General features: G+C 45.4%; 1 protein-coding gene across 2 annotated transcripts in view; it reads right to left on the reverse strand.

Moving 5' to 3' along the window:
- Positions 1-10,331: 10,331 nt before the first annotated feature.
- The window catches only part of CCDC129 (coiled-coil domain containing 129), a 62,973-nt gene continuing 47,053 nt past the window's right edge, over positions 10,332-26,251 (reverse strand). For both annotated transcript variants that reach the window (XM_005862993.2, XM_014536986.1), the window contains 6 exons: positions 19,099-19,181; positions 17,487-18,728; positions 13,504-13,631; positions 12,638-12,749; positions 12,009-12,174; positions 10,332-11,114 (listed from right to left, as the gene is read on the reverse strand). In XM_005862993.2, coding sequence (XP_005863055.2) covers positions 11,023-11,114; positions 12,009-12,174; positions 12,638-12,749; positions 13,504-13,631; positions 17,487-18,728; positions 19,099-19,181 — 1,823 coding nt within the window. In that variant the 3' untranslated portion in view covers positions 10,332-11,022. The remainder of the gene's footprint in view (positions 11,115-12,008; positions 12,175-12,637; positions 12,750-13,503; positions 13,632-17,486; positions 18,729-19,098; positions 19,182-26,251) is intronic.

A 26,251-nucleotide genomic window follows, 5' to 3' on the forward strand; every position in this document is an offset into this window, starting at 1 on the left:
CGGAAATAACTGCCCATGACAACAACACAACACCCACAGCTGTGCTGGGAGTACCTCGTGTGCGAGGCTGGACAAGTCCAGGCCGACCAGCCGGGTCATTTCATCCCTGGGACAGCCCTAGGCCGCAGGTTTTCTTTGCAAATATGGAAATTGAGGCACTGAGAGGTTGAGTGGCTAGTCCTGAAGGCACACCAGCTCATTCTCACCCTCACATGGGCCTGAGTTTAAACTCAGAGCACTTTCACTCACTCACTGCGGCCTGGGAGAGGGGTATCTCCAAGAAGAAAGACAGAAGCAACCGCTGACATTTACCTAAGGCTTCCCAGGTGCTGGGCATTCTTTACCCTCGTGGGCTCATTTAATCCTCACACAGCCTGTGAGATTAGCAGCTGCCATCGTCCCCATTCCTCTGATGAGGAAGCTGGGGCACGGAGCTCATCAGCCCTCTGCCCAAGGTCTCCCCACTAGGAAATGGGAGGGCTAGCGTTGGACCTGGGCAAGCGCATGCTGGAATGCATGCCCAGAACCACTTCCCAGTCCTGCTCACCAAAGAGGGCATTTCAGAGAGAAATCGCCAGCAAAGAAAGCAGCCCTCACCTTAAGGGTCGGGCGTGGAGCCCAGGAACAATGTGCTCCTCCAAAGGAATGATTCCAAATGCTCCAATCCGAGGAATGCCCTCCAGGAAAGGCCAAAGGGCATTTAAGCAAGGGTGGGGGTGCACCTTGCCCTCTGATGGAGAGGAAGGGTCGTGTTTGGGGTAAACTCACTGGAGGGAATGTCCTGTGCTGATTGGAGGCTCAGCAGCTCCTAGTCACTGCTCTGGGCCTCGAGAGCAGGGTGATGAGTCTGAGAGGTCAGCAGGCATCAGCCCAGACTGGAAGGGCTTGGGACACCTGAGGGCAGCCAAGAGGCCACCCACCAATGATGCCCCCCAACCTTCCTTTCCTTCCCGAGGATGCACACAGGGCAGGACCCGAGACACCTCTCAGGGGCTTCAGTGGCCTCTAGTCCCTGGTACTGAATGATCAATGCCTCCTTTCCATTTGCCAGCCTCCCAAATAGCAGGGCTGGACCCTAATACACGCACCCGAGGTTGACGCGTGGGGTTAGAATTTCTGCAGAGGCCATGGTAACCCATCGATAGACAGGGGCTTCCCTGTTGGCTCCAGTTTGTCTTGGTCCTTAGTGGACCTCTAAAGAGAGACAATGGCCGCCACAAGGTAATGCTCCTGCCTAGGACAGGACGGAGACCCTGGGTGCTGAGGGCCAGTCCCCGGAATCAGCTCTGTGCCCAACTGCCTGCTCCTCTCTTCTCATCGACAGCTTGGCTGGCCAGTGGCTTAATAGTATCTTCATTTCCAAACACGAGTGGGAAATATATACCTTCTTCCTAAACTCTTCAATTCTTTTTAAATTAAACCTTTTCCGAGATAACTGTCGATTCACATGCAGTTGTAAGAAATGATAAAGAGCTCTCCCGTGCCCTTTAAGCAACGGTACCATCTTGCAAAACTATAGTACACTATCTCAACCAGCATATTGATATTGATACAGTCAGATACAAAACAGCTACATCACCACAACATCCCTCATGTCGGCCTTGTAGAGCCACCCCCACCCTCTCCCTCCCTGACCTCCCTTTCCCTGCCCTTCCCACTCCTTAACCCCTGGCAGCCACTAATCTGTTTCCCATTTCTATAAGTTTGTCCTTTCAAAATGTTATATAAAAGGAAGCATACAGAGGTATCCTTTTGGATTTGTTTTTTCCCCCCCTACTCAGCATTATTCTTGGGGATTCACCCAATTTATCTCATGTGCTAACAACTTGATTCTTTTTGTCGCTGAGTAGTATTCCATGGTCTGCACCAAAGTTCAACCACCTGCTTGCTCTAGGACACCTGATCGTCCCTAGTGTTTGGTGACTACAAATAAAGCTGCTATGAAAATTCATGTACAGGCTCTTGTGTAAACATGAGCATTCATTTCCCTGGATAATTGCCCCAGAGTGCAATTGCTGGCTCTTAGGGCACTCGCATGTTTAACTGTGTAAGAAACTGCCAAACAGTTGCCCAGGGTGGCTCCTCGTTTCCTGTTTCCACCAGCTTTTTATGAAGGACCCAGCTTCTCCGCCTGTTTGCCAGCAGTCCGTGTTGTTACAGTTTTTGTAAGTCATTCTCATCGGTGTGAGGTGGTGTCTCGCTGCGGGGGGGTTCATTTGCCTTCCCCTGTTGCCTGATGATGTTGAACTTGTTTTCGTATGCTTGTGTGCCGTGTGTATGTTCCTTCGGTGAAAGGTCTGTCTCTTCATGTCTTTTGCCCGTTTTCTTATTGGATTGCTTTTTTTCACTGTTGAGTTTTCAAATTTCTTTAGACATCTTAGATACGAGTCCTTTATCAGAAATATATGTTTGCAAATGTTTTCTCCCAGTTTATAGCTTGACTTTTCAAACTCTTAACGGAGCCTTTCATAGAGTGAAAGTTTTAGATTTTTATCAGCCCCACTTACCATTAAATTATTTTTAAGGCATATAACGTTGAGATTCCTTCTGAGGCTCCTCAGAGAAGCTGAACTGTGTGAGGAATTTTAAAATGCTCTTTTGTCACTTAATTTCCCAAGTTCAAAGGGAGTTTTTCAAAGAGAGAAGAGTCTGAATTCCTTATTTCCCCTTTGAATAGACATGTGCACATCTCCCAAGTTCAGGCTGTTGTCGGGTGTTTTTTTTCAGGGTCTTCTTCTATGCGCACTTTGATTGATTGTGCCCAACCCTCCCCCCACCTTTCAGGCAGATGTAAACAGCAACTCGATGGCAGATGGTAATGTAAATCTATACCTCGGAGAGCTCTCAATAACAGCCACATATGTGCCGCGTGGAAGTCAGAGACCCCTGGCCTCCGGTGCTCCCAGCGTAAGTGCAAGGAGCCATGTGTCCATGGCATGATTTGTGGGTCCACGAGCCCTCGGATGTGTGGCTGAATGAATGGCTCCTGGCTGCACTGCGGATGGATGCCTAATGGTCACTCGCTTTAAATGAATATGCTTTTATTTTAGTCTCAGATATTCCATCTTAATGAATAAGAGTGATCACAGTGATGTACATTTCCAGACCATTTATTTTAGTCAATAGCTGATAAAATGTGCACTTCAAATATCTGCCTTCTAAAATGAGTCTAAGGCAGTGTCTGTGTAGGTGGGTGATGGGGCTCCAGCTCCTTGGAGAGGGGGAGAGAGAGAGAGAGAAAGAGAGAGAGAGAGAGAAGACACACAGTAAACGTTTGCAGGCGGTTTTATCCCAGAGATCTTGCTGGATCTCTTTGGTTGTCTCCTTAAGCCCTGAGAGAGAAGTAACTGTTTCAGATCAGTATCTTCTGGTGAATAAGTGTCTGCGTCTCTGGTTGGGAAGCTTTAACCACATTTTAGTTCTTCATAACAGCAGACTATCTGAGTTCATTAGTACCAAATTCTGATATCTGTATTTTCATCCAATTGAAATAAAGCTATAGAACAAATTTAATATTTCAGAAATTAATTGTCAAATACTTAATAGGTACTTACTGAAATAAGGGGTAATATTATTAATTTACTTTAGGTTAGTGGAGATTGACATGCCATTATAAGAAATAATACAGAGAGATAGACCCCTTCTATATTATGCCCAGTTTCCCCCAATAGTGACATTTTGTAAGATTGTAGTGCAACCAGGTAGTGACATTGTTACAGTTACAGTTCACTTGTCTTATTCCAATCTCTCCCTGTGTGTGTGTGTGTGTGTGTGTGTGTGTGTGTATGTGTGTGTGTATCTGTGTGTAAGTTCTACAAAATTTTATCCCCCATGTAGCTTCATATATCCACCACCACAGTCAAAATACTGATTACTTCCACCTCCATGAGGCTCCCCCATGTCTTTTTTTATTATAATCACCCCCTCTTCTATTCCTCTTCTCTCTGCTCCATCTTAACTCCTGCTAACCACTAATCTGTCCTCTACTCCTATAATGCTGTCATTTCCAGACTATTATGTAAATGGAATTATATACCATGTAACTTTTCTATTGGCGTTTTTTTTCACTCAGCTTAATTCTCTGGAGATTCATCGAGGTTGTTGCATATATCAAGAGGTAATTCTTTTTTATTGCTGAGAAGTACTCTATGGTATGGTGGTCCCTGCATTGGTGGTCTCTGCTTCATGCTCTTCGGTTCTCCTGCATTTGAACAGATCTGACCCATCATTTGCTCCCTCTCGAAAACCAAGCTGAGTTTATTCTTTCAGAGCTGGACATCTGGCTATTGTATAAAAGAGTGATCACCACTCAGCAGGACAGCAAGGGAGCCATGTGGCTACTGATCGGTTACTAACCCAAAGCTTTGCTTGAATATTAATTCCACCATGGCTTCTCTGACGCTCAGTTAAGACAGTGCGCTACAGATGAGAAGCATGCTGACATGATGCTGTCCATGCAGCCCTAAGTCATCAAGGGCACCCTGTCCCTGTGACCTCTCACAGCACACAAGGATAAACAGGCTGGCGGAGAAGGAATGCACTGCTCTTTCCCATGTTTGCTTCCTTCCAGCTAAGCTGTTACAATTTTCCAGATCTAAGAGCTGCCTGGATTCTGAGAACTCTCCACCAGAGAGGTGGCACATAAAGGCACTGAGCCTAATCCCCACCGCATCACCAAAGCTTGTCAATGCGACTATGAGCGCTCCTGTAAGTAGTTGGAGGAAACCACGAGGGGAAACCAGATGGTAATGGTGGCAGCCTCCACACACTGTTTATGGGGGTTTCTAAACACAGAGGAAGCAAGCACATCTATTTCCCCAAAGGTCACATAGAATTTTCAGGTATGTGCAATGCAGTTTAAAGCTTTCGCTGCTCAGAGGTCGTTAAATGAGGGGTTATCGTGTTTGAATTGTGCTACAAAAATATTAATAAGTTCATTAACTCTCTATGAGCACAAGGAAAAGTGTTGACTAGGGTTTTTATGGTGTGGAAAAAATCTTCTTTAACTTTTAGGACTTTTCCTCTTTGGTTTCAACTACATGAAAAATGACACACAATTCAGGAATATGTGAAAGCAAATTTCAAACCCAGCATGTATGTAAAATAGCAGCAATAACTTCTGTCCTTGGTTGCAAGGAAATTACACACCGCATATGACTGCATTCATAAAGCCGGTGGGAAACTCCTGCCCAGGTTCTGGCCAGGGCCGCTGCAGAGCTCTGGCCTCTCCTCCGGTCTGTCCAGCACACGCTGGCCTGACAGGGAAGCTCTAGAATTCCTACCCAGGAGCAGCTCCGGTGACCTCTGGTCGGAAGGAGAGGTGAGAGGATCAGCCTGTAAGCTGCATTTGCAAAGCAAGTGCACGGTTATTGCTAGATTGCACGCTCATTTGGGTTTGCATTTGGGGGGCACACTGTGGGGAGAATAAGTCAGCCAGCCTTTATGTCCCTCAGTGTTTCCAGAAAGACTTTTCTTAAATTCCCATCACAATCCAGGAACCTGAATTGATAGCAAATGCCCTCGAGGTCAATTTCAAGCATCTACCTATGCCTTCAATCAAAACTCACTTGATCTGATCCCATCTTACCTCTCCTACCTGCCTACATAATTTCCTCCCTGTGCCCCACACACATTCTTGTCTCAAGCATATACTATACTAAGAAAGAAAGCACACGATTTGAAAGCATAGAGAATTGGGCTTAGATGCTATCATATCTAGTTACACTCTGGGAGACCACAGACGATTTAATCTCTGAGACCCCATTTTCCCACTTGTAACAGGAAGATAGTAATATCTGTCTTACAAAGTTGTGATGAGTTTTAAGAGAGATAATAGCATAAAGGTATGTGACACAGTGCCTGGTTTATAGTAGACACCTACTCACCCTCTTCCCTTTTCCTTTGCCTCATATACCCACCCCTCAAATTCCTGTTAATGATAAAATCAAGTTTAATTTTGTCAAATAGGAACCTTCTGGATCAACGTAGACAAAAATCTATATTTGGTGACTCAGTGGAACTTTGAAAATCATGCGTGAGAACATCTAGTAAGAGGCGATAGCTCCATGAAGCTTATGTCATCACTGAACCTTCAATATGTACTCATTACACCCACAGATGGGGAGCAACTTCTGCTACCAGTTAGGATGCAGAAAACTGCAAGATCCTAACGATGAGAACAAGCAAGAGAAGCCACAAAAACCACAGGGCTTGGGCCTGAAGTTCTAGTTACCTGTAGTCTTTCTTAAAGGGCAGCACGGTTTCTCTAGAATCCAAGCTCTAACGGTCAATAGTTACCAGTTAGAGAAATGAAAGGCAAAACAGAGTTCACAGTCAGATGTGCAGGATCATAAAGGAGAGAACCTGGAAAAAAATTGGGCCAAAGCAGGAGCAGGTATTAATTGATAAACAGGCTCATGAAGGATCATTACAATCCCCAATGGGTCTGGGGATTGTAAAGTCTCTCAACTTTATGGAGAAGTGGGCATGTGGTGTATGAATGTTTGGAACTGACTGAAAGACAAGGTGTCAAATCACTCATACTTCAAGGTCAACTGGCTCCTGACAGAAATACCTGGGTCAACGGGAGTAATAGCTTGGGACCTGTCACAGGAGGGAGGATGGCTAAAGGAGTCAGGCATTCCAAGGCTGAGCATAGTCCCTGGCTGACCAAACTTCCTCTATGAGATAAACTGACAAACTCGGAAGGATGGGGGCCAGAGAAGAGAAGGGGCATTTTGTACTCTTTTATTTTAAAATTGTATTTGGTAATCAAACTGTCTGTAGGCAGCAATTCAGCCCTGGGGAAAGTGCCCATTGAAAAATGTGTTGAATAGCGGACCTCAAATCTCATTACATGAGTAATGGTCTAACAAAGCCTGTCTATTCTTTGCCACCCACTTGAGATTGCTCCATGAAAATAAACCCTTAGACAAGAAGTGGAGTCTAATGCAAATGCTGTTTTTCTACAGATGCCTTATTGTTCCTTTTCCAAATATAGCACTGAAGACTGTAGTTGGTTTGTGATGTAGGAAAACCATTGGCTGCTGTGAGCCAGGAAATTGGTATAGAGTTGATAGACAAATATGTGGCCTGTGCTTTACTTTGATAGTGCTATTTGGAATGAAAAGCAGGTTTTGATGCTAAATTAGGATAATACCATTTCTATAAGGACCAATTATATAAGAGTAGTCTACATTTTTCATTATTAATAGATTGTTCTCTTGTGACCAGTGATGTACGGCTTGTTTAAGGTACTAAAGGTTAATAGGGGTTCGGATATTTTGGCTAGTGTCTTTTTCTGGGACAATTCATGAGGAGTTTTCTGCTAAATATAAAGTGACCTTGCTTTTTGTTTATGATGAAAAGAAGAGGAGAGAAAGAGAATAAAATAAATCTATTACAGTTTGAGTGCTGCCCATATTACTATAGTAGGTCTCACTGTGTCCTTTCGTGCCTGGAGTCAACCACACACAAGGCATTCTTATAGGATGTTAATGTGCACCACATCCTGTCACTGTCCAACTTCAGACCCTTCAATGGCTTCTCACTACACTCAAAATAAAATCCAACTCCCAGCCATGGCTAGAGCCCCTATCGGACCTGGTCCCTACTTCCTCCTTCCTCCGCTGGCTCCACCCTCACCTTCTTTCTGGGCAAATTCAGTCCCAGCAAATACAGGTGATGGACTTGCCCTTTCCTCTCAGGAGACACTCTGACTCAGGTGTTTGCTTGCTTGCCTTATTTGTTTTCAGCACTTTGCTGAGATATAATTTACATACACTGTAATGAAAGTGAACAATGTAATGGTTTTTAGTGTATGTTCAGTATTGTGTAGTCATCACCCTAATCTAATTTCCGGATATTTTCATCACCCCCAAAAGAAATCTTGCACCATCATTAGCAGTCACGTCCATTCCCCTGCTTCATTGTCTAGCCCTAGACAAACGCCAGTCTATGTTCTGTCTCTACAAATTTGATTATTCTGGACATTTTATATCAGTGAGACCATAAAATACATGGTCTTTGGTGGCTGGCTTCCCTGCAACCAAGAGACAACTCCTCTAACTTAAAAGGAGGTGAATTCTGAAGCAAAAGTGAGAACACTATTGCTTAGGTTGCATTAACTTTATTAAAGACTTGCCATGTTGTCCTAATAATTTTTTTCTCAATGTCTCCACTGCCTGGTGAAACTGATGATCCCAGACTCAAAAACCTTGCTATTGATGGGGAGTTTCTGAAAGGTATAAACAAAGTAACATGAAGAGATTCTTAGCTATGTGTGTTTTCCTCCCCAAACTAAAAATTCCTAGATGGATTAGACTATGTCTTATTTATGTATACCCAATGTTTATTAGTGTTGATATGTTCATGAATGAGTGAATTAATTCTCTTGTCCATTCACTCATCAAATTCTTCTATGTTTTAGGCCTGGGGATAAAATATGGAAAGATGACGACAGACAAGTCTCTTCCCCATAAAGTTTACATTCTAGGAAGGGATACAGCCACTGAACAAGTAAACAAATAAAGCAATAAAAATCCACGTAATAAATGCTATGAAGAAAACAAAGCCAGATAAGTGGGCAGAAAATAAATAGAAATGTATACAGGAAGAAGCCCCATTTTGCTTAGGGTTGTTAAGGGAAGCTTTTCTGAAGAGGTGGCATTTGAACAGAGATCCGAATGAGAAGATCCCAGCCATCTGAATATTTGGGGAAAGCGGAACAGAAAATGCAAAGAAGGAACAGCACCCAAAATGTTCCTGAAGTAAAAATGCCCTAAGGTGACCAGGAATTAGCAAGAAGATCCAAAAAATGAATCACAGTAAGAGGGAGATAGAGAGGGAGAGAGCAGTATGATATGAGGTCACAGAGGGATGCAGGGTGGGGTTGTGTAGAGCTTTGTAGATCTTGGTAGAGAGTCGGGATTTAATTTTAAATGTACTGAAAAGTCACTGGAGATTCTTATGTGGGAGAGCAAAGTACCTGATTTATGTTTTTAAAAGACCACTCAGAATTATGATGACACTCCATTCTGAGCATAGATGTCTTGGTTAGGTGAGGTGGACTGAGTGCTGTGCCACACAGCATGGAAAGTACTCCATTCAGCCCCATCTCTGGGATGCTATCCTGACCTAAAAGGTCTCAATAAATCTCTTTGAAGGGAAAAGTTCCTTTGAGAGACAATTCCTGTTAGATGATGTCCCGTGCTGTTGGCACAAGTTTATAAAACACCTTTCCTTCAGACCATCTCAGACCTGGTAATCCAGGAGGATTCAGGTACTGCATCTTCATTGCTGTCATCATAAACAGTTGCATCTGGTTGCTGGGGAGCCAGACACGTGAGTCTGTGTTCCATTCCAATGGTAACTGGAACATCAGTTTCTATTATGTCCTGACAGACAAATGATTAATTAGCACAATCAGCATCTCTCCTTGAAAATGGCCATGGATCAGTGTGTTCCCCTCCATCATGTAATTGAATCAGGGCCCACACACCTGTTTCCACTTTCTTTAAACAAACACCTGCCCAATAACCAACACAAAGCGATATTAAATCCCAACCTGCCCTGTGCATAAGCACATCTTTCAACTTGACCTAATCGATGCTGAAAGCTAGGAAAGCACAGGCCTCAGAGAGGACGACTGCCTGATCCTCACATGTAATCCGAGCGTCTGCAGCTCTGGCCCCACTCGGGCACGTGGCAGAGCTGTGGCGGTGCTGCAGTCAGGCCAGCCCAGGCTCAGGCCTGGTTTTCCAGTTGTGTGACACTGAGCAAGCCACGTAGTCCCTGCAAGTCTCTGATTCCTCATCTTTAAAATGGGGATAATGATTTTATCATGTTTGTTGTTCTCTATGACTTACATTTAGCATCTTTTACGATAATGCGAATATTAACATCACTTTAGGTTGGCAAATTTCAGTTCTGATTAAGATAGAGTAAGTGCTCCTCCCTTTCTTTCCCACTGATTATAATGAAAAGTCCTACTCAGTATATGCAGAGCAACTACCTGAAGACTCTTAAAAGTATGTAGTAGCAAGTCAACTGGGGAAGAGAATAAAAAACTCAAAGAACCAGCTCCTGGAGATGCGTTTCTTTCCTCCCCTTTTTTCTGGCTTAGATTCTAGGGCAGCCTGAATCTTGAAGCTGTGAAACAGAAAAAGAAAAACTCAAGAAAAATCCTCTCTCTTGGGCTAGAGCAGTGGTCGGCAAACTGCAGCCCCTTGAGTGTGGCTCTTCCACAAAATAGCATGTGCGGGCGCGCACGTACAGTGCGATTGAAACTTTGTGGCCACACTCAAGGGGCCAAAGAGCCGCATGTGGCTTGCGAGCCGTAGTTTGCCGACCACTGAGCTAGAGGATTGGGGAAGGAGCTGATGGGGAAAGAGATCTCTCCCCTCTAAGCCCTACGATCAGCATGCTCAAGGAAGTGACATCCCCCTGGCACTGGCAATGGCAGCAGCCGTGAAGGTGGCGTCGGGTGTAGCAACTCCAGCAGTGGGGAATTGGCAGGCTCTTGTTTTGCTGCTTTTCCCTGAGGTAGACCCAGTTTCAGGAAGTTCATTATCGTGCATGGATGCTAAAACCAGGGTTCTGTAGGCAGAGCCAGGAAAAGGAACCCGTAGGAGTCAGAGAAGGTGGGGGGGATTCACAGAGAGGAGCTAGCAAGAGAAAGGGATCCTTTCAATCTGTATATAAAGGATTGGACCCATCATGACCTATGATGCATAGGACTTCATCATAAGCAACATACCGAGGCGTTGAGAACTGAACAGGATAGACCACCACCCAGCAAAGATGGAGAAAGCTTGTTCTGAAGAGATAGGCACCCCAAAACTCTTCCAGTCCCAACCCTTTGCCCAGCTCCAGAGCTGCTCTCATGTTTTTAGGTCATTTGTTACAGCAGCACCCCACTTCTCAGAACGGAAATCTGGGCTGCCGTCATAGAACATCACCATCCGGGCGGCTCAGACAACAGAGGTTCACTTGTTCAGAGTTCTAGAGGCCAGAAGTCCAAGATCAAGGTACCAGCAGGGCTGGTTTCTGCTGAGGATTCTCTTCCTGGCTTGTAGACGGCTGCCTTTCCTCTGGGTCTTCGCATGGCCTTTCCCCTGTGCAAATGGGAAGAGAGGGGTCGCTGGTGTGCCTCCTTCTTTGTATAAAGACACCTGTCTTGTTGGATTAGGGTCCCACCTTTGTGACCACATTTAACCTTAATTATCTCCTTAAATACCCTAGTTCCCAATGCCATTACGGTACATGGGGGCTAGGGCTTCAGCATATGAATTTGGGGGGGCGGGTGGCAGTAGACACAATTAAGTCCGTAACATGTGTCTTAATAAAGAGAATGTTATATGACATAGTGGACTGTGACTTTTCATAGACAGATGTAGATGTGTCTCACTTTGAGCATAATGAAGAGAAATCCCAGGACATAACATTGTTTTATACAAAGCAAAGCAGTTCTCTATATTTCAATAAAGACGTTGATTAAATGCCATAGGATCTTAACTCTTATTATCCAAGGAGCCTATGGTGAAATTGGTTTCATTATATGACATTTTGCTTAAAGTCTCAGAACCTATTGATGATGTTAAGTGAGGACTTATTGTATACATGTTGGCCAGCACAGATTACCTGTGCCAGGCACATAGTAGGTGCTCACTTATTCTGTATTGAATGGAAATTAAAAGATTCTGAGTTCCTCCTGGGTTTAGCCATCAAGTAAAATATTTAAAAATAAAAATAAAACAGCCCATGAAAGGCTGACAGACACTTCTCCTCAGGGAAAGTTGAGAGAGGCTTGCTCTGGCTAGAATGTGCTCTTACATTTTGCAGGAGGGCCATCAAACACACTCTGATCTAGAGGGAGACACTGGTGTCCTTCTCTCCAGCAGGACAGTTTGACGAAGGGGCTGGACCTAACTCTTCCCGGGCTGGAGGAGATATCCCAGGGCGGCTCTCCTAGGTGGGGTGGGAGAGGAAGGCAGCCAGATGGGTCCTACCTGAGCAGGGAGCCTGCTGGCCATCGTCCGGAGGAAAGGCAGCCCCAGGGGCCATGGCTGGGTGGATGTGGGTGTGTGAAATCTGGCCATTCTTTTCTTCTGTCCAGTCATAAAGGTGCGGGTTTGTATCGTATGCAGGTGGTTCTCCTGTGAGAAGATCAAGCTGCTAAAAGAAAAACAGAGACAGAAAGAGTGGACAATGTATCTTATTTACACCAAACACCTAACTTAGTCTGTGGGAAGGCATTTGTGGGAGGTGAATTCTCTAGTGTGGGCTTGGCCAGCAGCAGATTCTGGCAGTGACTCAGCCCTTGTTCGGTCCAAAGCTGCGTCTCTTGTTCTCATTTGGAAAATGGGCTAATAATACTTATCTGGAATTTACAGGGCAGAGAGAAAGGCTGGCACGGGAGTCAGGGGCCCCGAGTTCTCATCCTGAGTCACCCTCACCAGCCACGTGGCCTTGAGCAGAGCAATGTACTTCTCTGGACATCAATGTCTTTATATTGAAAATGAAGGTGCTGGCACATAAGCCTGGAGTCAGAAATGACTGCACAATCAGGTTTCTCACCGAACACACCCTCCTACAGGGGGCAGGATACAGTCCAGCCCCACACGCCCTCATGCCGTACCAACAGGATCCCTTGTCTGATTTGCTGAGCCCGGTATCCTAACTGCAGCTCCAGCTCCTCCACCTGCTGCCGCAGGGCCTTGCATAAAGTCTGCAGTTGCTCGGCCTCCTTCCTGCAGGCACATAATAGAAAACCAAATTCCACAGCCACCCCCATTCAAGGGCCGTCTCCCACTGCTCCTCCCAAAATGTAGGTCATGCTTTTGCTATTTCTTACAGGAGAATGTCACCTTCTTCATTTGTATCAGTTGCAGACACGGGCACATTCCTAGGGCAGGTTTTCTTTTTTCTTTTTAAACAACTCTACTACAGGATAATTTACATGCCATGAAGTTTACCTATGTTAAGAGTACAATTCAATGATTTGTAGGGAATTTGCTAAGCTGTGTAACTGGCAACATCCAGGTTTGGGACACTTGCATCTTCCAATAAGAACCGTCATGACCTTGTACCGCTAATCCCTAGTCCCTCAGCTTCAGGCAACTACTCATCTACTTTTGGATCACATACTTTTAATCTATGTGAAAATAATGCAGATTTTCAAAACCCCCAAAACTCCGACATCTGCATTTACACGAGTCCCACTGGCATTGATTAAAGATGTCCTACTAGCTAGCCCCCTCTTCCCAGCTGCTGCCCGCATTCTGACCTCAGAGAGCCGTGGCCATCAAGGGTAAGCGTTGCTGTCTGGCAAATGGCTCTCACAGACTCCCACTTAGAAAAGGAGAAGAAAAACATGAGAGCCAGGAGAAGCTGGCCAGTTTCTCAGTAGCCCCGCTCCGGGGCACTCATCTGTCTTGCCCTGATCACCTTTCTGCTTCAGGTGTCGGGTTGGTACTTACTCTTATGGCTCCCTCGGATAATTACCTCTCCTCTTCGGACATGTCCCTGGAAAAGAGGGCCTGCTGCCCTGTGAGGTGCTTTTCCATTTCCTCCAAGTGCTCCTGGAAACACTGGCAGAGCGTCCTCATTGCTTCCGTCTCCCGGGCTGTGTGCTGAGAACCAGCAGAGAGAGCTCAGGAGGGAGTCCTGATTCACTGCAGGAGTGTGCCAGGGTGGGGCCCGCCATCCCACCAGGTTCACCGCTTTGCCCCACTGCTAATGTGCGGGGAAGAGAAGAGGGAAAGGCCGCCTTGGGCTTCTCCCAGCAGCTGGAGGTAGTACTTGGTTGGGACAGGAGGGTAGAAGCTGTTGGATGGCTCTGGAGACATTCTGTCCTGGAGATGGGAAGACAGTCTGGAGAACTAGCTGATACTGGGATGGGAGAGTGTAGAGCAGGGGTGGGGAACCTTTTGTTTGCCAAGGGCCATTTGGATATTTATAACATCATTTGCCGGCCATACAAAATTATCAACTTAAAAATTAGCCTGCTTCATTTGGTCAAACATTTAATGAACTCACCCCTAACGCCTTGGCAGGGCCAGACCAAATGATTTCTTGGGCCTTATATGGCCCATGGGCTGGACGTTCCCCACCCATATGGTAGATGAAGGAGAGGAGTGCAGAGGGCTAGAGTACAGGCTTGCATTTAGAAAAGTGGAGTTTTTCTCATTTCACTTTGTTGCTGAGTGCTGCCTCACTCTGAGCCTCTGTAACATTGAACACATCTGTTCAGATGGTTATGTTTAATTAGAGAGTCTTCTAAGAAAATTTTTCTTAGTCTTAGCTTGGCTTCACCACAGTCCCTGGTGATTGAAATCGGAGGACCATCTCCAGGCAGCTAAGAAGGCCATCCACAAAGAGGCAGGCACAGGTGGGCATCCCATCCCCCCACGAAGTGGAATCTAGGATTGGACTGTCCCCCCAATCCTGCTCCCCATCACTCCTGATGGGAATCATCCTTTACATCTTCCTTTCTCTGCATGTCTGTGCTTCTGCCTTGGTGTCCTTACTTAATTATCTTCTTAGAGCCACCAAGCCCAGTCCATTTGTCAGGGACTCTGCTGATGTGCTGAGTTCTTACCGGCTATCGCTTGTTTTCCAGCCCAGGTTGGACCATGCTTTGAATGGGTCCATAATCTAAAACCTCAGCATCCCTACCCATCTGACTTTGAGTGATGCACATGCTAGTTGGAGCCTAATGCTCTCTCCACCAGGCCATGGGTTTGGACCCCCTTCCTGATGGGCATGGCAGAGGCTGCTAGTTGCCTACTCACTATCTTTCTCCACTTTATTCTTACTAGCAAATTCCAATAGCTTAGGGTCAGCAATGTGTCTAAGTAAGAAACTCCATTTCTCAGCATTCCTGGCATGTAGATAGCAATGAGGTGGAAGTGGAGAGCATGGAGATGGGATTCTGGGAAGCTCTTTAAAGAAGCTGATTTCTCAGGTAGGTGTCTTTTAACCTTTTCTTCTTCCTTCCATGGAAACCTGCCTTACAGCTCTGCTACTTCCTCCCAGACCTGCTTCTAAGAAGTCCCAGATTCTTACCTTCTCCTCAAAACCACATGGCCAACATCCTGGCAGCCCGATGGCTATTTTTTTTTCTTATCAGAATTGTCATAATGAAAATATTTTCCTAAGAGTGATATTTTTATTTTGAAAACTCTCCATCATTTTGCTTGGAGAGTTGGGTTTTCATTCTTTTTTTATCTTCTAAATTTTATGCCGAATAACCTATTTTGTGTAGCAAAATCCCTAGTTACTTTTGCTTCAGTGTGAGTGCATTGGAATCAGTGAGAGGAGTGTTTGAAGCATCACTGGTGTTGGCAAGTGTTGAAAGGTGACTACGATTGTGGCTCTTCAAATCAGAAAAGGTCTTAGAGATCATGAAGGACTTCAGAGATCAAGTATCGTGGCAGAATGGCTAATGTGTTCAAGGTCAAAAAACGACAGTCAGGTTTCAAAGCCAAGCCTCCTGGCTCATTTCTGTTCTGAGTCACAGTAGGGACTACAGTGTGGCTGGCCACATGGAGAAGTTATTTGTCCCTTGAGAGTGAGCTGATGAGTAGTACCACTAGATTCCTATAAGGTGACCACATTCTATGCACAGGGAGGCCAGGGACATGGAAATATGGCACTCAAGTAGGCTGAACATTGTAATCATTGACTTTTAGATTTCATCTAGTTTTTTGAGTTTTTGTGATTGGAAGGTATGGGGGCTGGGATAGATGGCCTATGGCTCCCTGTGTAGGGAATGACATGGAAAATTCTGAAACACTGCCATCTTCTGGTCATTTGGAAACACTAAATATACATTTTGGCTCTAGAACAAGTATTGAAGTAGTTGCAGAAAAAAGGAAACCGTAAACAAAAAATAAAATAAAATAAAAAGGGGGAGGGACTGCTTTGAACTCTTTTTTGCAATATAAGATCTGGGTATATATAATACAACATCACTGAACAGCAACGAACTTTTGAAATGGCTCATATTACCTTTTAAATGGTGTATGCTTTTCTCTTTCTTTAAATCTAAGTCATGAACATTAAAAAAGAATTTTCTAATATCCAAAAATCTAATTTCTGCTACATCTTATTTCCTTTTCTGAAAAATCTTCAAAAAATTAACAAATCATTGTGAAGAATTCACTTCTATATAATAATTTAATTATGTCAGTAAACCATTGTCTTAGGTAACGCACAAGACCACACAAATGGCATTCATCAGCCTAGTGTTTCCCTGCACTATTACATCCTTCTATGTAAAGGGGGCAGAGGGGTGTTCTTCTGAGCCTTTAACCTGCAATGCTCTTAATTTCCACACCTGTTTGGAACTCCCATTGTCATGTAAGAGATGGTATCTGTCACTGCCTATAATTTTCACTTGGTTCAAGACCTATGTTCTAGATAACTTCTTCATTGATCATTAATTTTTCTTCCCCTAGGTAGCACCTAACATCTAACTTAGAGCCATTTTTCTCCAGGATATTTTTCAGACTTTACACACCCAGGCTCGCTCACTGTAGATGTTTTGTCTCTTTGTTCTTGAGTTTGTTCCTTAGTTTATTTAAGTAGCCTGTTCTTATGGGTGAATGAAATACATTAGTTTCACTTGCTTTTCTCTCTCTGTGTGTGAGTGTATGTACACCTGCACAGGAGTACAGATATGCACAGGTATGTGTGTTTTGATTGTTTCCTTTGAGTGTGTGTTTGTGGTTCCTTGGATTTAAATTAAGAGAAATAAATGCATTGTCTCTAGTAAGACCCATGTATTATGCATTTCAGCAGGTGTATAATGCCAAATCAATTTGATATGAAAGTACCATTTTTTGTATAATTGCAAATTCTAAGAGGAGAGAAGGCTGAGTCAATGTGAGATGAGGTACCGGAAGACATGGGACGGTGACAGGCACACTCATCCGAACTCCCGTTCATTTAAAAGCTATACGCAAGTCTGGCGATGGGCCGCAAACCCCTGTATTTTCCGCAGAAGTGCGATATGTCATAGACTCCAATCAGGAGGAACGTCTATTTCTAGTGGCCAGATCTCTCCATACAGTTGGGGCGACTCCAAATAGGCTCAGAGAGACTGAAGGGCTCGTGCAAGATTATACAGCTACGCGGATGTAAGATAGAGAACTGGTTCCTTAGACTGAATGGAAGATGGCGTTCAGATGCACTCGTACTTATAACCTTACACGTGAATTTATGCAGGGTACCACAGCCCTCTGTAAAATGGGAATTAATAAGAAAGGTGGCCTTCTTTACTTCACAAGGTAATGCAAAGTATGACATAAGGAGAGATTTGTGAGAAGATACCATAAATCATACAGCACTCTGCAAATACTACTCCTGGTCCGCAACAAGAAGGTGTGCCCTGAGCCTGCATTCAGAAAGGGAGGCCAGACGGCATCCCTGAGGGGTGTGTGTGGCCTCGTCTGCCTCCCCGACCTGCAGGGGTGAATACTTACAGAGCACAGCTCCCGCACCGCAGTCTTCATGAATTGGGCTTCTGGGTGACCGTGCCAGCGCGGGCCATGCCCGCAGGCCGAGTGGCAGTGGGGATGGTGATGACAGCAGTCACAGCAGGGGACAGGTGCAGCATGGCAGATGTCCTCTGGGCAGGGACTAGGGAAGCCCGTGTCTAGAGAGACAGATTTGGTGAGGGGCCGGGCCTCGTTTCCTGGAGCTGAACAGCGATGCCAGGACCTGGGCTCACACAAATAAGTCTGAACAGAGACATCACTGAACTGCCTGGCTTCGGCCCCCAGGACAGGTTCTGCTGTGCTAACAGGGTCACACACAGTGCATTCTAAAGCTGTTCTTCTAGAATCAGTCCCCAAGGCCACAGCATTCTGAGCAGCTGACACCAGGTTGCAGGACATCTGGGTTGTCACAGACTCGGAGCTGACAGCGCTTGAGTCAGCATTTGAAGGAAGGGTTCCCATCTCAGATTCTGCCCTGGGTGGTATGTGACCCCAGGCTCTACACCTTAGCTTCATTTGGGGAGAGGTACCTCCAGGCAGCTTATTGGGGTGCGGAACGGACTTCTCAGATGTTTGAATAAGGTCAACTGTATGGGGCATGGCCTCGTCGGGCTTGGGGACTTGCTGAGTCAGGAAGGTGCTGTTGATGTCAGGACAGAGTTGACAGCTTTCTGCTTCTCTTGGGGCCTCAGAGTCAACATGAAGGAACTTGTCTTGAGGGTGACCCACTCCAGGTGACCTCTGAGGCTCACAGTGGAGGCTCTGCACGCACAGGCCCCCAGCTCCCTCCGGCCTCAGGAACCCATCCTTCCCTTCTGTGAGGTGGGTCACCATAAACTCCAGAGGATGGTCACATCTGGAGGCCGTCGTGCCGACACTGTCCTCACGTTGGGTGTGGGGCACGGGCGGGGGCTGCCACTGATGGCTGTCTTTCCTGGGGTGTTCTCCCCCAGTGCTGGCCACGTCCAGGGCCATATCTGAGGCCAACCGTTCCAGTGGTCCCCCCGTGGCCTCGAGCTGAGACTCTTCCTCCACCACAGCTGTTGAAGACTTGTCCTCTAAGACACTCCAGTCTTGACCGGAAGAAGCTGTGCTCACCACACTCGTGGAGTCAGACTCGCCTGCCTCTGGCTGGCAGTCCTGGAGTGCCCCTGAGTGCTGGCCCTGACCCCTGGGCTTTCTACTTCCATTCTCAGCAGGACTTGGGCCTCCAGGCAAGGAGGGCCTCTGTGGAAGAAACAAGGATGAAGGGAAAGGGGTCAGGAAGCGGGAAGGCGCTAGGTGTAAGAAGTGCTTTCTTTTTTTTCCTTATCATTACCATTGAGTCAGGAGATAAGGGTTACACACTCAGTTTTCATCAGTTTCCTACTTTAACTGGGACCTTCTTCCTATGAGGCTCAGCTTCTTTGTTTAGTAAAATCAAAAGAAACTAAAAGGGAAAGGGATGCTGAGCTTTCTGGCTCCTCGTTTAATGTCCTCTGTCCCTTGGGTGCCTGTGGCTCATGTGTTCTAAGCATTGGGTGCCTTTCCCAATTGTGGCAGCACATTTCAATCTCGACGTCCTTCAATCCTCTCCCAGCCCCCACACGGCCCCTACCTGCAGGGCTGGCGGGTCCGGTGGCTCCTCCAGGAACCCACTGCTGTCAGACTGGCAGCTGTTTGCTCTGCTCACTGTGGTGCCTGCAGAGAGAAGTGAGGAGGCCTGGTGAGTAGAGTGAGAACAGGGTGACAAGACTGGGTTGAAACCCTCCATGTGGCCGACACGCCGTAGATCCTCAATAAACACCCGCTGCGTGGAAGTGTAAATGAATGAGGCGATTCCAAGGTTTCTTTCCTCAACTGTCAGAGGTCCACGTAAAAGTGTGCCGCTGCTTTCCTAATACGAGGAGTAAAACACGAAACAAAGGCAGAGGAACTAACATCTCTCAGCACTAAGTAACAATATGAGTGTGAAATGCATCATTACTAAGGGGAAGAAAATCCAGACGGAAACACATATGCCTTAAATGTCACGCTAACAAAACATAACACCCCAAATCTATACATCTGTGTGCATACATATATATTGCACTGAAGTGAATATTTGTGTCCCTCCCCCCATTCATATGATGAAATTCTAACCCCCAAGGAGATAGCATTAGGAGATGGGGCCTTTGGGAGGTTATCTGGTAATGAGGTCAGAGCTCTTATGAATGGGATTAGTGTCTTTATAGAAGGAGACCCCAGAAAGCTCCCTCGCCCCTTCCTCCAGGTGAGGACACAGAGAAAAGATGAGCACCTCTGGACCAGGAGGCTGACTTTCACCAGACACCGAATCTGCTGGTGCCATGACCTTGGACTTCCAGCCTCCAGAACTGAGAGAAATAAATCTCTGTTGCTTATAAGCCACCCGGTTCATGGCATACACGGCAACAGCAGCCCCAAATGGACTCAGACATAGCCATTCTTTTTCTTTTGACTAAGTGTTGGGTAGGAACTCTTTACAAGCCTCATCTGGACTCTATTTATAGGACAAGCCCGTGTCATGCTTTAGAACGCTGCTCTGGCCATTTCAAGAGGCTGGAAGGGGCAGAGAAGAACGATGTTACATGTGGGCAGGTAACGACTGTAAGCACCAGCATCTTGAAATCCTGCATTTGTAACTTCTTCTTAATGGGTGGGGGGAATGGGAGGTCGCTAGGGAGTCACCTTGCTACTGGTTAAACTGTAGGATTTCTCTTCTGAATGAGAAATGCTTCCCTTTATACTACTTTATGGGCTAGAAGAGGAAGTCTCCTGGGAAGAGGGTGGTTGGAATAGAGCTTCCTTATGTTGTAAAAAGCAGGAGGAGTCTTATTTGTCCTGGTAGAAAAGACTGGGGGTAGGTGGAAAGGAAAAGGCTGCTGGTTGGTGGGCGTAGTGCTTGGATGTGTGGTACATAGATGAGAAGTAGGGAACTTGCCTTGGCTTGAAGAACAGCTGCTGCAGAAGAATTCAGAGGAAAAAACACACAGACACTCCATTCTCCTTTTGTGTTCTAGGTCCAGCCTTCAAGGCCAGCAGCACTAACAAGGGCGGCGCCTCCTCTCCTCACAGGACTTCTCTCCAGCCTCACCAGCCATGTGTCTGAGCAAAGACCACTGGGAGAGACATGGTCCCATGGTCCCATGGAGAGACATGGAAGTCCAAGATCAAGGCACCAGCAGATTCAGTATTTGGTGAAAGTCAGCTTCCTGGTTCATAGACACTCATGAGGTCCCAGAGGTGGTCTATCAGCCCAAACCCCAGCTATACCTCCTACCCCCTGAGGTCAATGTAAACAGGAAAAAAGCTTAGATTTGTAGAATTAAAATTTAGGAACTCCACATTCATGAATTCCCTTCAAATAAAATGAAAGACTAAAACCCAGAGGATATACATTTTTAATACTGAATCTTAGGGACATGAAAGAAATTCAAGCAAAGTTTTGAGAAAACCATGTTCTTGGACATAGCTATTCTTACTGCATAATTAAGGGTAAAACATAAAAAAAAATTGCTAGTCATAGACCTAAATAAGACCTCTGCTTCTGGCAAGCTGAAGTAATAAAAACTAGATTTCCCTACCTCCTGAAATAATTAAAAAACTGGACAAAGTATATGAAAACATGGTTTCAAGAAAATGGACATTGGGTGATTAAAGATGGCAGACCCTGACAGGCAGGAAAAAATCACAGGAGCCCTACAATGACCCAGCCTCCTGCCTTGAGAGAGTTCACAGGCCAGGCTGCAGGGGAGTGAAGCAGGCAGACCCTGGCAGACTCCCTGGGTTGAGGAGACAGAACTGAGTCTGGAGAGCCTGAGCCAGCTGGAGTCCACAGCGTTGGGTGGGAGAAAGGAGAGAGCTGCACAAAGAGAGAACTCGAGGGTCCCTCTTGAGTCTTCAGCCAAATACTGATCAGCCATGCATGCAAGAAAACTCACAAGACCGTGGAAAGGAGCATTGGAAAGGATTCGAAGATTCAATGCCCAACACTCCCCCAGACCTGGAACAATGCATGTTCCCACCGCCAGCTTCCAAAACCTCCTAATTCACAGAGCATTGGCAGGACAGAGTACTCAGATGGGTCTTGACTTTGGGGAAGATAAATTGGCATCTGGTGGTCGCAAGTAGGACCAGCACTCCCAAGCCAACCCAGCCCAGTTCCTGAAATGAGCCCAAGACTGGGAGAACTTTAGAAGCATTCTCACCTCCCGTGGGATTTTCCCTATACACTTACTATGCCCAAGGAGACATAGCTCTTTATGATTCCACTAGACTGGGGCCTTGGCTTCCCACCTTATGCCTACCAGTCCTTTTCCCTGATAGATCTTGTTATTCAAACCCTCCCCTACTGGGTGGGTCCTGTTCCAAAGAACTGCCCACCCCTGCATGAGTTTGTCCTGCTCCTTAAGCTGCTGGTTCCCTCTCATGGCAATCCCATAACTTCTCTATGCAGTAAGCTCCTGAGATCCAGGTAGGCTCCATAACTGTCATCTTGAAAACCTGGAGCTGGATCTGCTGAGTTCAGCTCCAGTCTCTCCTTTCTCCTGGCTGTGCAATCTTGGACCTGTCACTATGCTCGCTGAGCCTGTTTCCTCATGGGGAAAAGAATGAATATGGTAATCGTATTTTACTTGTGGGGTTGCGATGAGGATCACATCCAATAATATATACATGAATATTTATGCATATGGTAAAATGACATAAAACGTATACGTGTATATATATACACACACACATATTTTTGCTGCAGAGCATCTTAATATTTATTAGAACCCAATCACTATTAATATCATTCCATTTCATTAGTGAGCATAATTAGTAATAGTAGTATGAACTAGATTTTACTTTCCTCAGATTGGTGGATCCTACCTGGGAAGGACCCATTCACCTTTGGAAACATTCCTGGGAGGAGACAGATGCCTCAGGCACTTTGTCCGAACAATCACCAGGTGGCAGCCTTACACCAACCACAACAAGGAGGAGCGAGGGCCTTGCCAATCTCCGATGGCTCAGTCTTGTAGGAAAAAGCAATGGGAAAGCTGCTTGTGGAAACTGGGTTGGTAATAAGAGCTCCTGAATCCTACAGGCAAGTTTTCCACATAACTTAGTCTGAGTTATGAGGCTCAGGGGGAAAAGCCTATGGGATTGCAATATAAATGAGGGCAGGGGAACAGAACAGGAGCCTTAGGGGTGTGATGTACTCTGGAATTGTGTCAAGCCAAAGAAATGGTTCATTCTTAGACTCTTTGGGGTTTACCATCTTCATCTTTTCTTTACTGTTCTGCTTTACCTATTTCTTTGCCAAGTCCCCCTCTCTTCTGTCTCCCAATGGTAGAAAATTCTGTGACATTACAGATTATGCAAACTCAACTGCCTCCAGAAGCTGGGCGGTAGCCAGTGTGTGAGCAGCTGGATTTGGACAACAGGGAGCTGGGTGGGTTGTCTGCACTTGAGAGTGGGCCACAGTCACTCCACAGGAAGCAGGGTAGGAAGCCAGGATGGTGCCATCCACCATCCAGTACAGGAATCCCTTCTGGAACATTCCTTATAGAAGGCCATCTAGTTAGGGCTTACACACTTATATGACATGGACCTACTCCGCTGTAGACAGGACATATCATACCTTTTAGAAAATGATTCTATTAGGAGTCAAACCTATTTTAGTGTTTCTGTTTGTTGGTCATAGCTCTGCTCCGTGGAGTAATACAGTCAGTCTAACAACCCCCTTTCAAAGCAGCTGTCTCATACCCTCCAGGCCTGTTACTCTCCAGCCTAACTCCCCAGATCCCTGAAGTGAGCCCTCATGGGGTAGGGCTTCCAGACCATTTGTGTCTTATACATTTGTGTCTTAAATAAGCTCTTGCTTAATAATGTCTGTTGTAAAATCTGCAACTCGAACTCGAGATGTGTTCTGATAGTTCACTTCCACACATACAGTCTGCTGTTGGGTGAGTCTAGTCAGAATGTATGCCCTGCATTGTGTGCTACCCACACCAGTTTCTGCTTTGACTTCAAGAGATACATGTTTTGAAAAGTAAATGAATGACTTCAGTAGCACTCTTGTGAAATTTGATCTAGCTAGTTTGGGACCATGGTTCCATCCTGTCAAGGGTAATTTTGATCTTCATTCTGAAGTCTATCTGTGTTAACCATAGATTGAAGACACAGTCTTGCTGTGAGCCAAGTCGCTGACAATATTCTGAAGAGAACAGGCCACAGAGACAGAGCCTGGGGATCCTACAGCAACTCTCTACTCTTTCCTTTAACAAATGTCCGCTGGTCCCTGAGGGGTCCACACTGTTCTAGAAACTCCCTGGGGTGTTAACAAAGGTGCCTGCACTCACAGAGCTTTTATTTATGTGGATTCAGATCCTAGAACTGGAGAGAGGCTGAGAATATTTGTGATTGTAGCAAATATTCCTGAAGCAATTAATTCTTCCTTCTATGTGAGGACAAATTTTAATGTAGAGCCAGCGCTAATCTCAGATTTTAAAATAGAAGAAGTTTCCAGCGCAAAACGAACAATGTTCCCATCACCATTTGAGACAATAGGTGGACTGCAAATGTAATACCAATTTATTTGGAGCTTTGCATGTCTGCACGGATTCAATCACCATAGTCCTAGAGACAACCAGTCCAAATGCCTTTTCTCTCGTGAAGCGGTCTAAGAGCAAACATTATTCTTGCTTGAGTTAACAGGCTGATGGCCAGGTGATTATGTCACGTGAAGCTGTCTAGGAGCAAACATTATTCTTGAGTTAACAGGCTGATGGCCAGGTGATTATGTCAAACGCTCAGACAGTAAGAGGCAGTAGAAGTCCTTTTACATGGCAGCCTACTCCATCAAAAGTAATAATCCAGGATGTGACAAGAAATAAGAACTTTGGAGTCTCTAAGCTGGAGAACTGAGATTTTCATCAAGAATCAGGCTCATGATTTTCAACTAGGGAAGTTGGAGGACGCATGGCTACGCCAAAGACAAGGGGAAATCTCAGGAAGTCAGAGTGTGGGCTGTGCTTTCATTGCCCCCACTCCAGTCCTTCGTGGCCCTGTCTGTGCTCCAGGCTTTCACAGTTTTCAGTCAATAGGAGGCGCCAGAAGTGGGAGACTGAAGGGCAGGAGGAGGAGTGTGGAGTATTTATTTGCCACCACCTCTTTCAGGGACTTTTTGAAAACAGCTGTATAACTTCATGGTAAGAACTCCTGGTGGAGTTTCCTTTCTAAGGTTCCCACGTCCAGCAGGCTCCAGTAATGCGATCCCTTCCCTGTTTTTTCAGACTTGGGAGTGATCCTGGGCTATCTACTCCCACCAGCCTTGGGGTGCTACCCCCACCACAGTCAACCAGGCTAGTACGAATGCCTTGCCATGGTCAACGTAGTTTTCACATAGCATTGTATCTTTCTATTTTAATTATGATTACTCTGCTTTTAAATAAAAAAAGTGGTTTGGGTAACGTCAACTCACTCAAGCTCAGAGGAAAGATGGAGAGAGGATTGGGCACTGTCCTCCATAACTGTCGTATTTAATCACTTTCATCTCAGTCCTATTCATTTTAATGAGTCTCTAAAGAATATCTTCATGTCACCCTTTCCCCCACTAATGTTATTTTTTTTTTACTGCTTCCAAGTCATTTTAATTTCTGATAAAAGTCATCACCTGCGTTTGATGAGCTTGTCTGTGGACAAAGCCACAGATTAAGGATAAACAGGTGGCAAAGAAACATACTAAGAATGCCCTTTAATCTCACGTGGGGACAATGAAAAACATCTTCCCCAACATATTTGTTTTAGAAACACATAATTCACAAGGTATGCCTTCTGAGCAACCAAATAAAGTAAAATGACCTTAAAACAGCTGATTGGCCATTCTCTAAAAGAAAGCTGGCTGTACATATATATTCATTCCACAAATACTTACCTACTGTGTGCCGGACAGTATGCTAGGCCCCGGGGACACATGGTGAGCAAGACTATGCCTCTCCTCTCCAGAAGTTCACGGTCTAGCATTCTAAGAATAAGCTCTGAGGATGTCATTACAAAGAGTAAATCTGCCTTCATAACAAGAGCTTTTGGGCACATTGAAAACAAAGTCCCTTTTTCTGGGGCTCCAGCAGCCCTGGTTCCTCCTCTAGAGCATGGTTTCCCTGACGAATGTGTGAAACTGGATCCAAATGCTAAAAGCTATTCAGAAAAGAAAGCCTGAATATCTACCACAGGGGGAAAACACATCGAATTGTATCTATCTTTGGGATATTCATGATAGCAAAGGGAAGCGTGACAATAGAAGTGAAAGGACAATCATGAATGTACAGATAGTAAAATGGGAACAAAAATACATTAGAAAACTTATCTCTACCTTCGAGCCCCAGATTAGTGGTGGCCATTTAAAACATTATCATGGCAATGCTCAGCACGTAAGGTTTTACACCTAGACTTGAAGCATGAATTGTGGGCATAAGGTGGCCTATTTCAAATGGACTTCAAATGGAGCTGTATGGGTTGGCCTAATTTCAAACCAGCAATTTGAATACCTTCAGTCACACAAAATATACTTCATTGCTTTGTGTGATGTTATGGTTCTCTTTTCTGGACTTTGCTCCTACAAAAGGAAAACAAGAAGATGCATGCACAGTAACAGATTTTTGAGGCTGAATTCTTTTTTTCTTGGTAGAACATGTTTTTGCCAAGTTTACAACCCACTTGAACTTCTGTCTGTTCTTTGATTTTAGAAACAACGTGAGCTCCTT

The sequence above is a fragment of the Myotis brandtii genome, unplaced genomic scaffold, assembly GCF_000412655.1.
Source record: "Myotis brandtii unplaced genomic scaffold, ASM41265v1 scaffold17, whole genome shotgun sequence".
NCBI classification, from domain to species: Eukaryota; Metazoa; Chordata; class Mammalia; order Chiroptera; family Vespertilionidae; genus Myotis; species Myotis brandtii.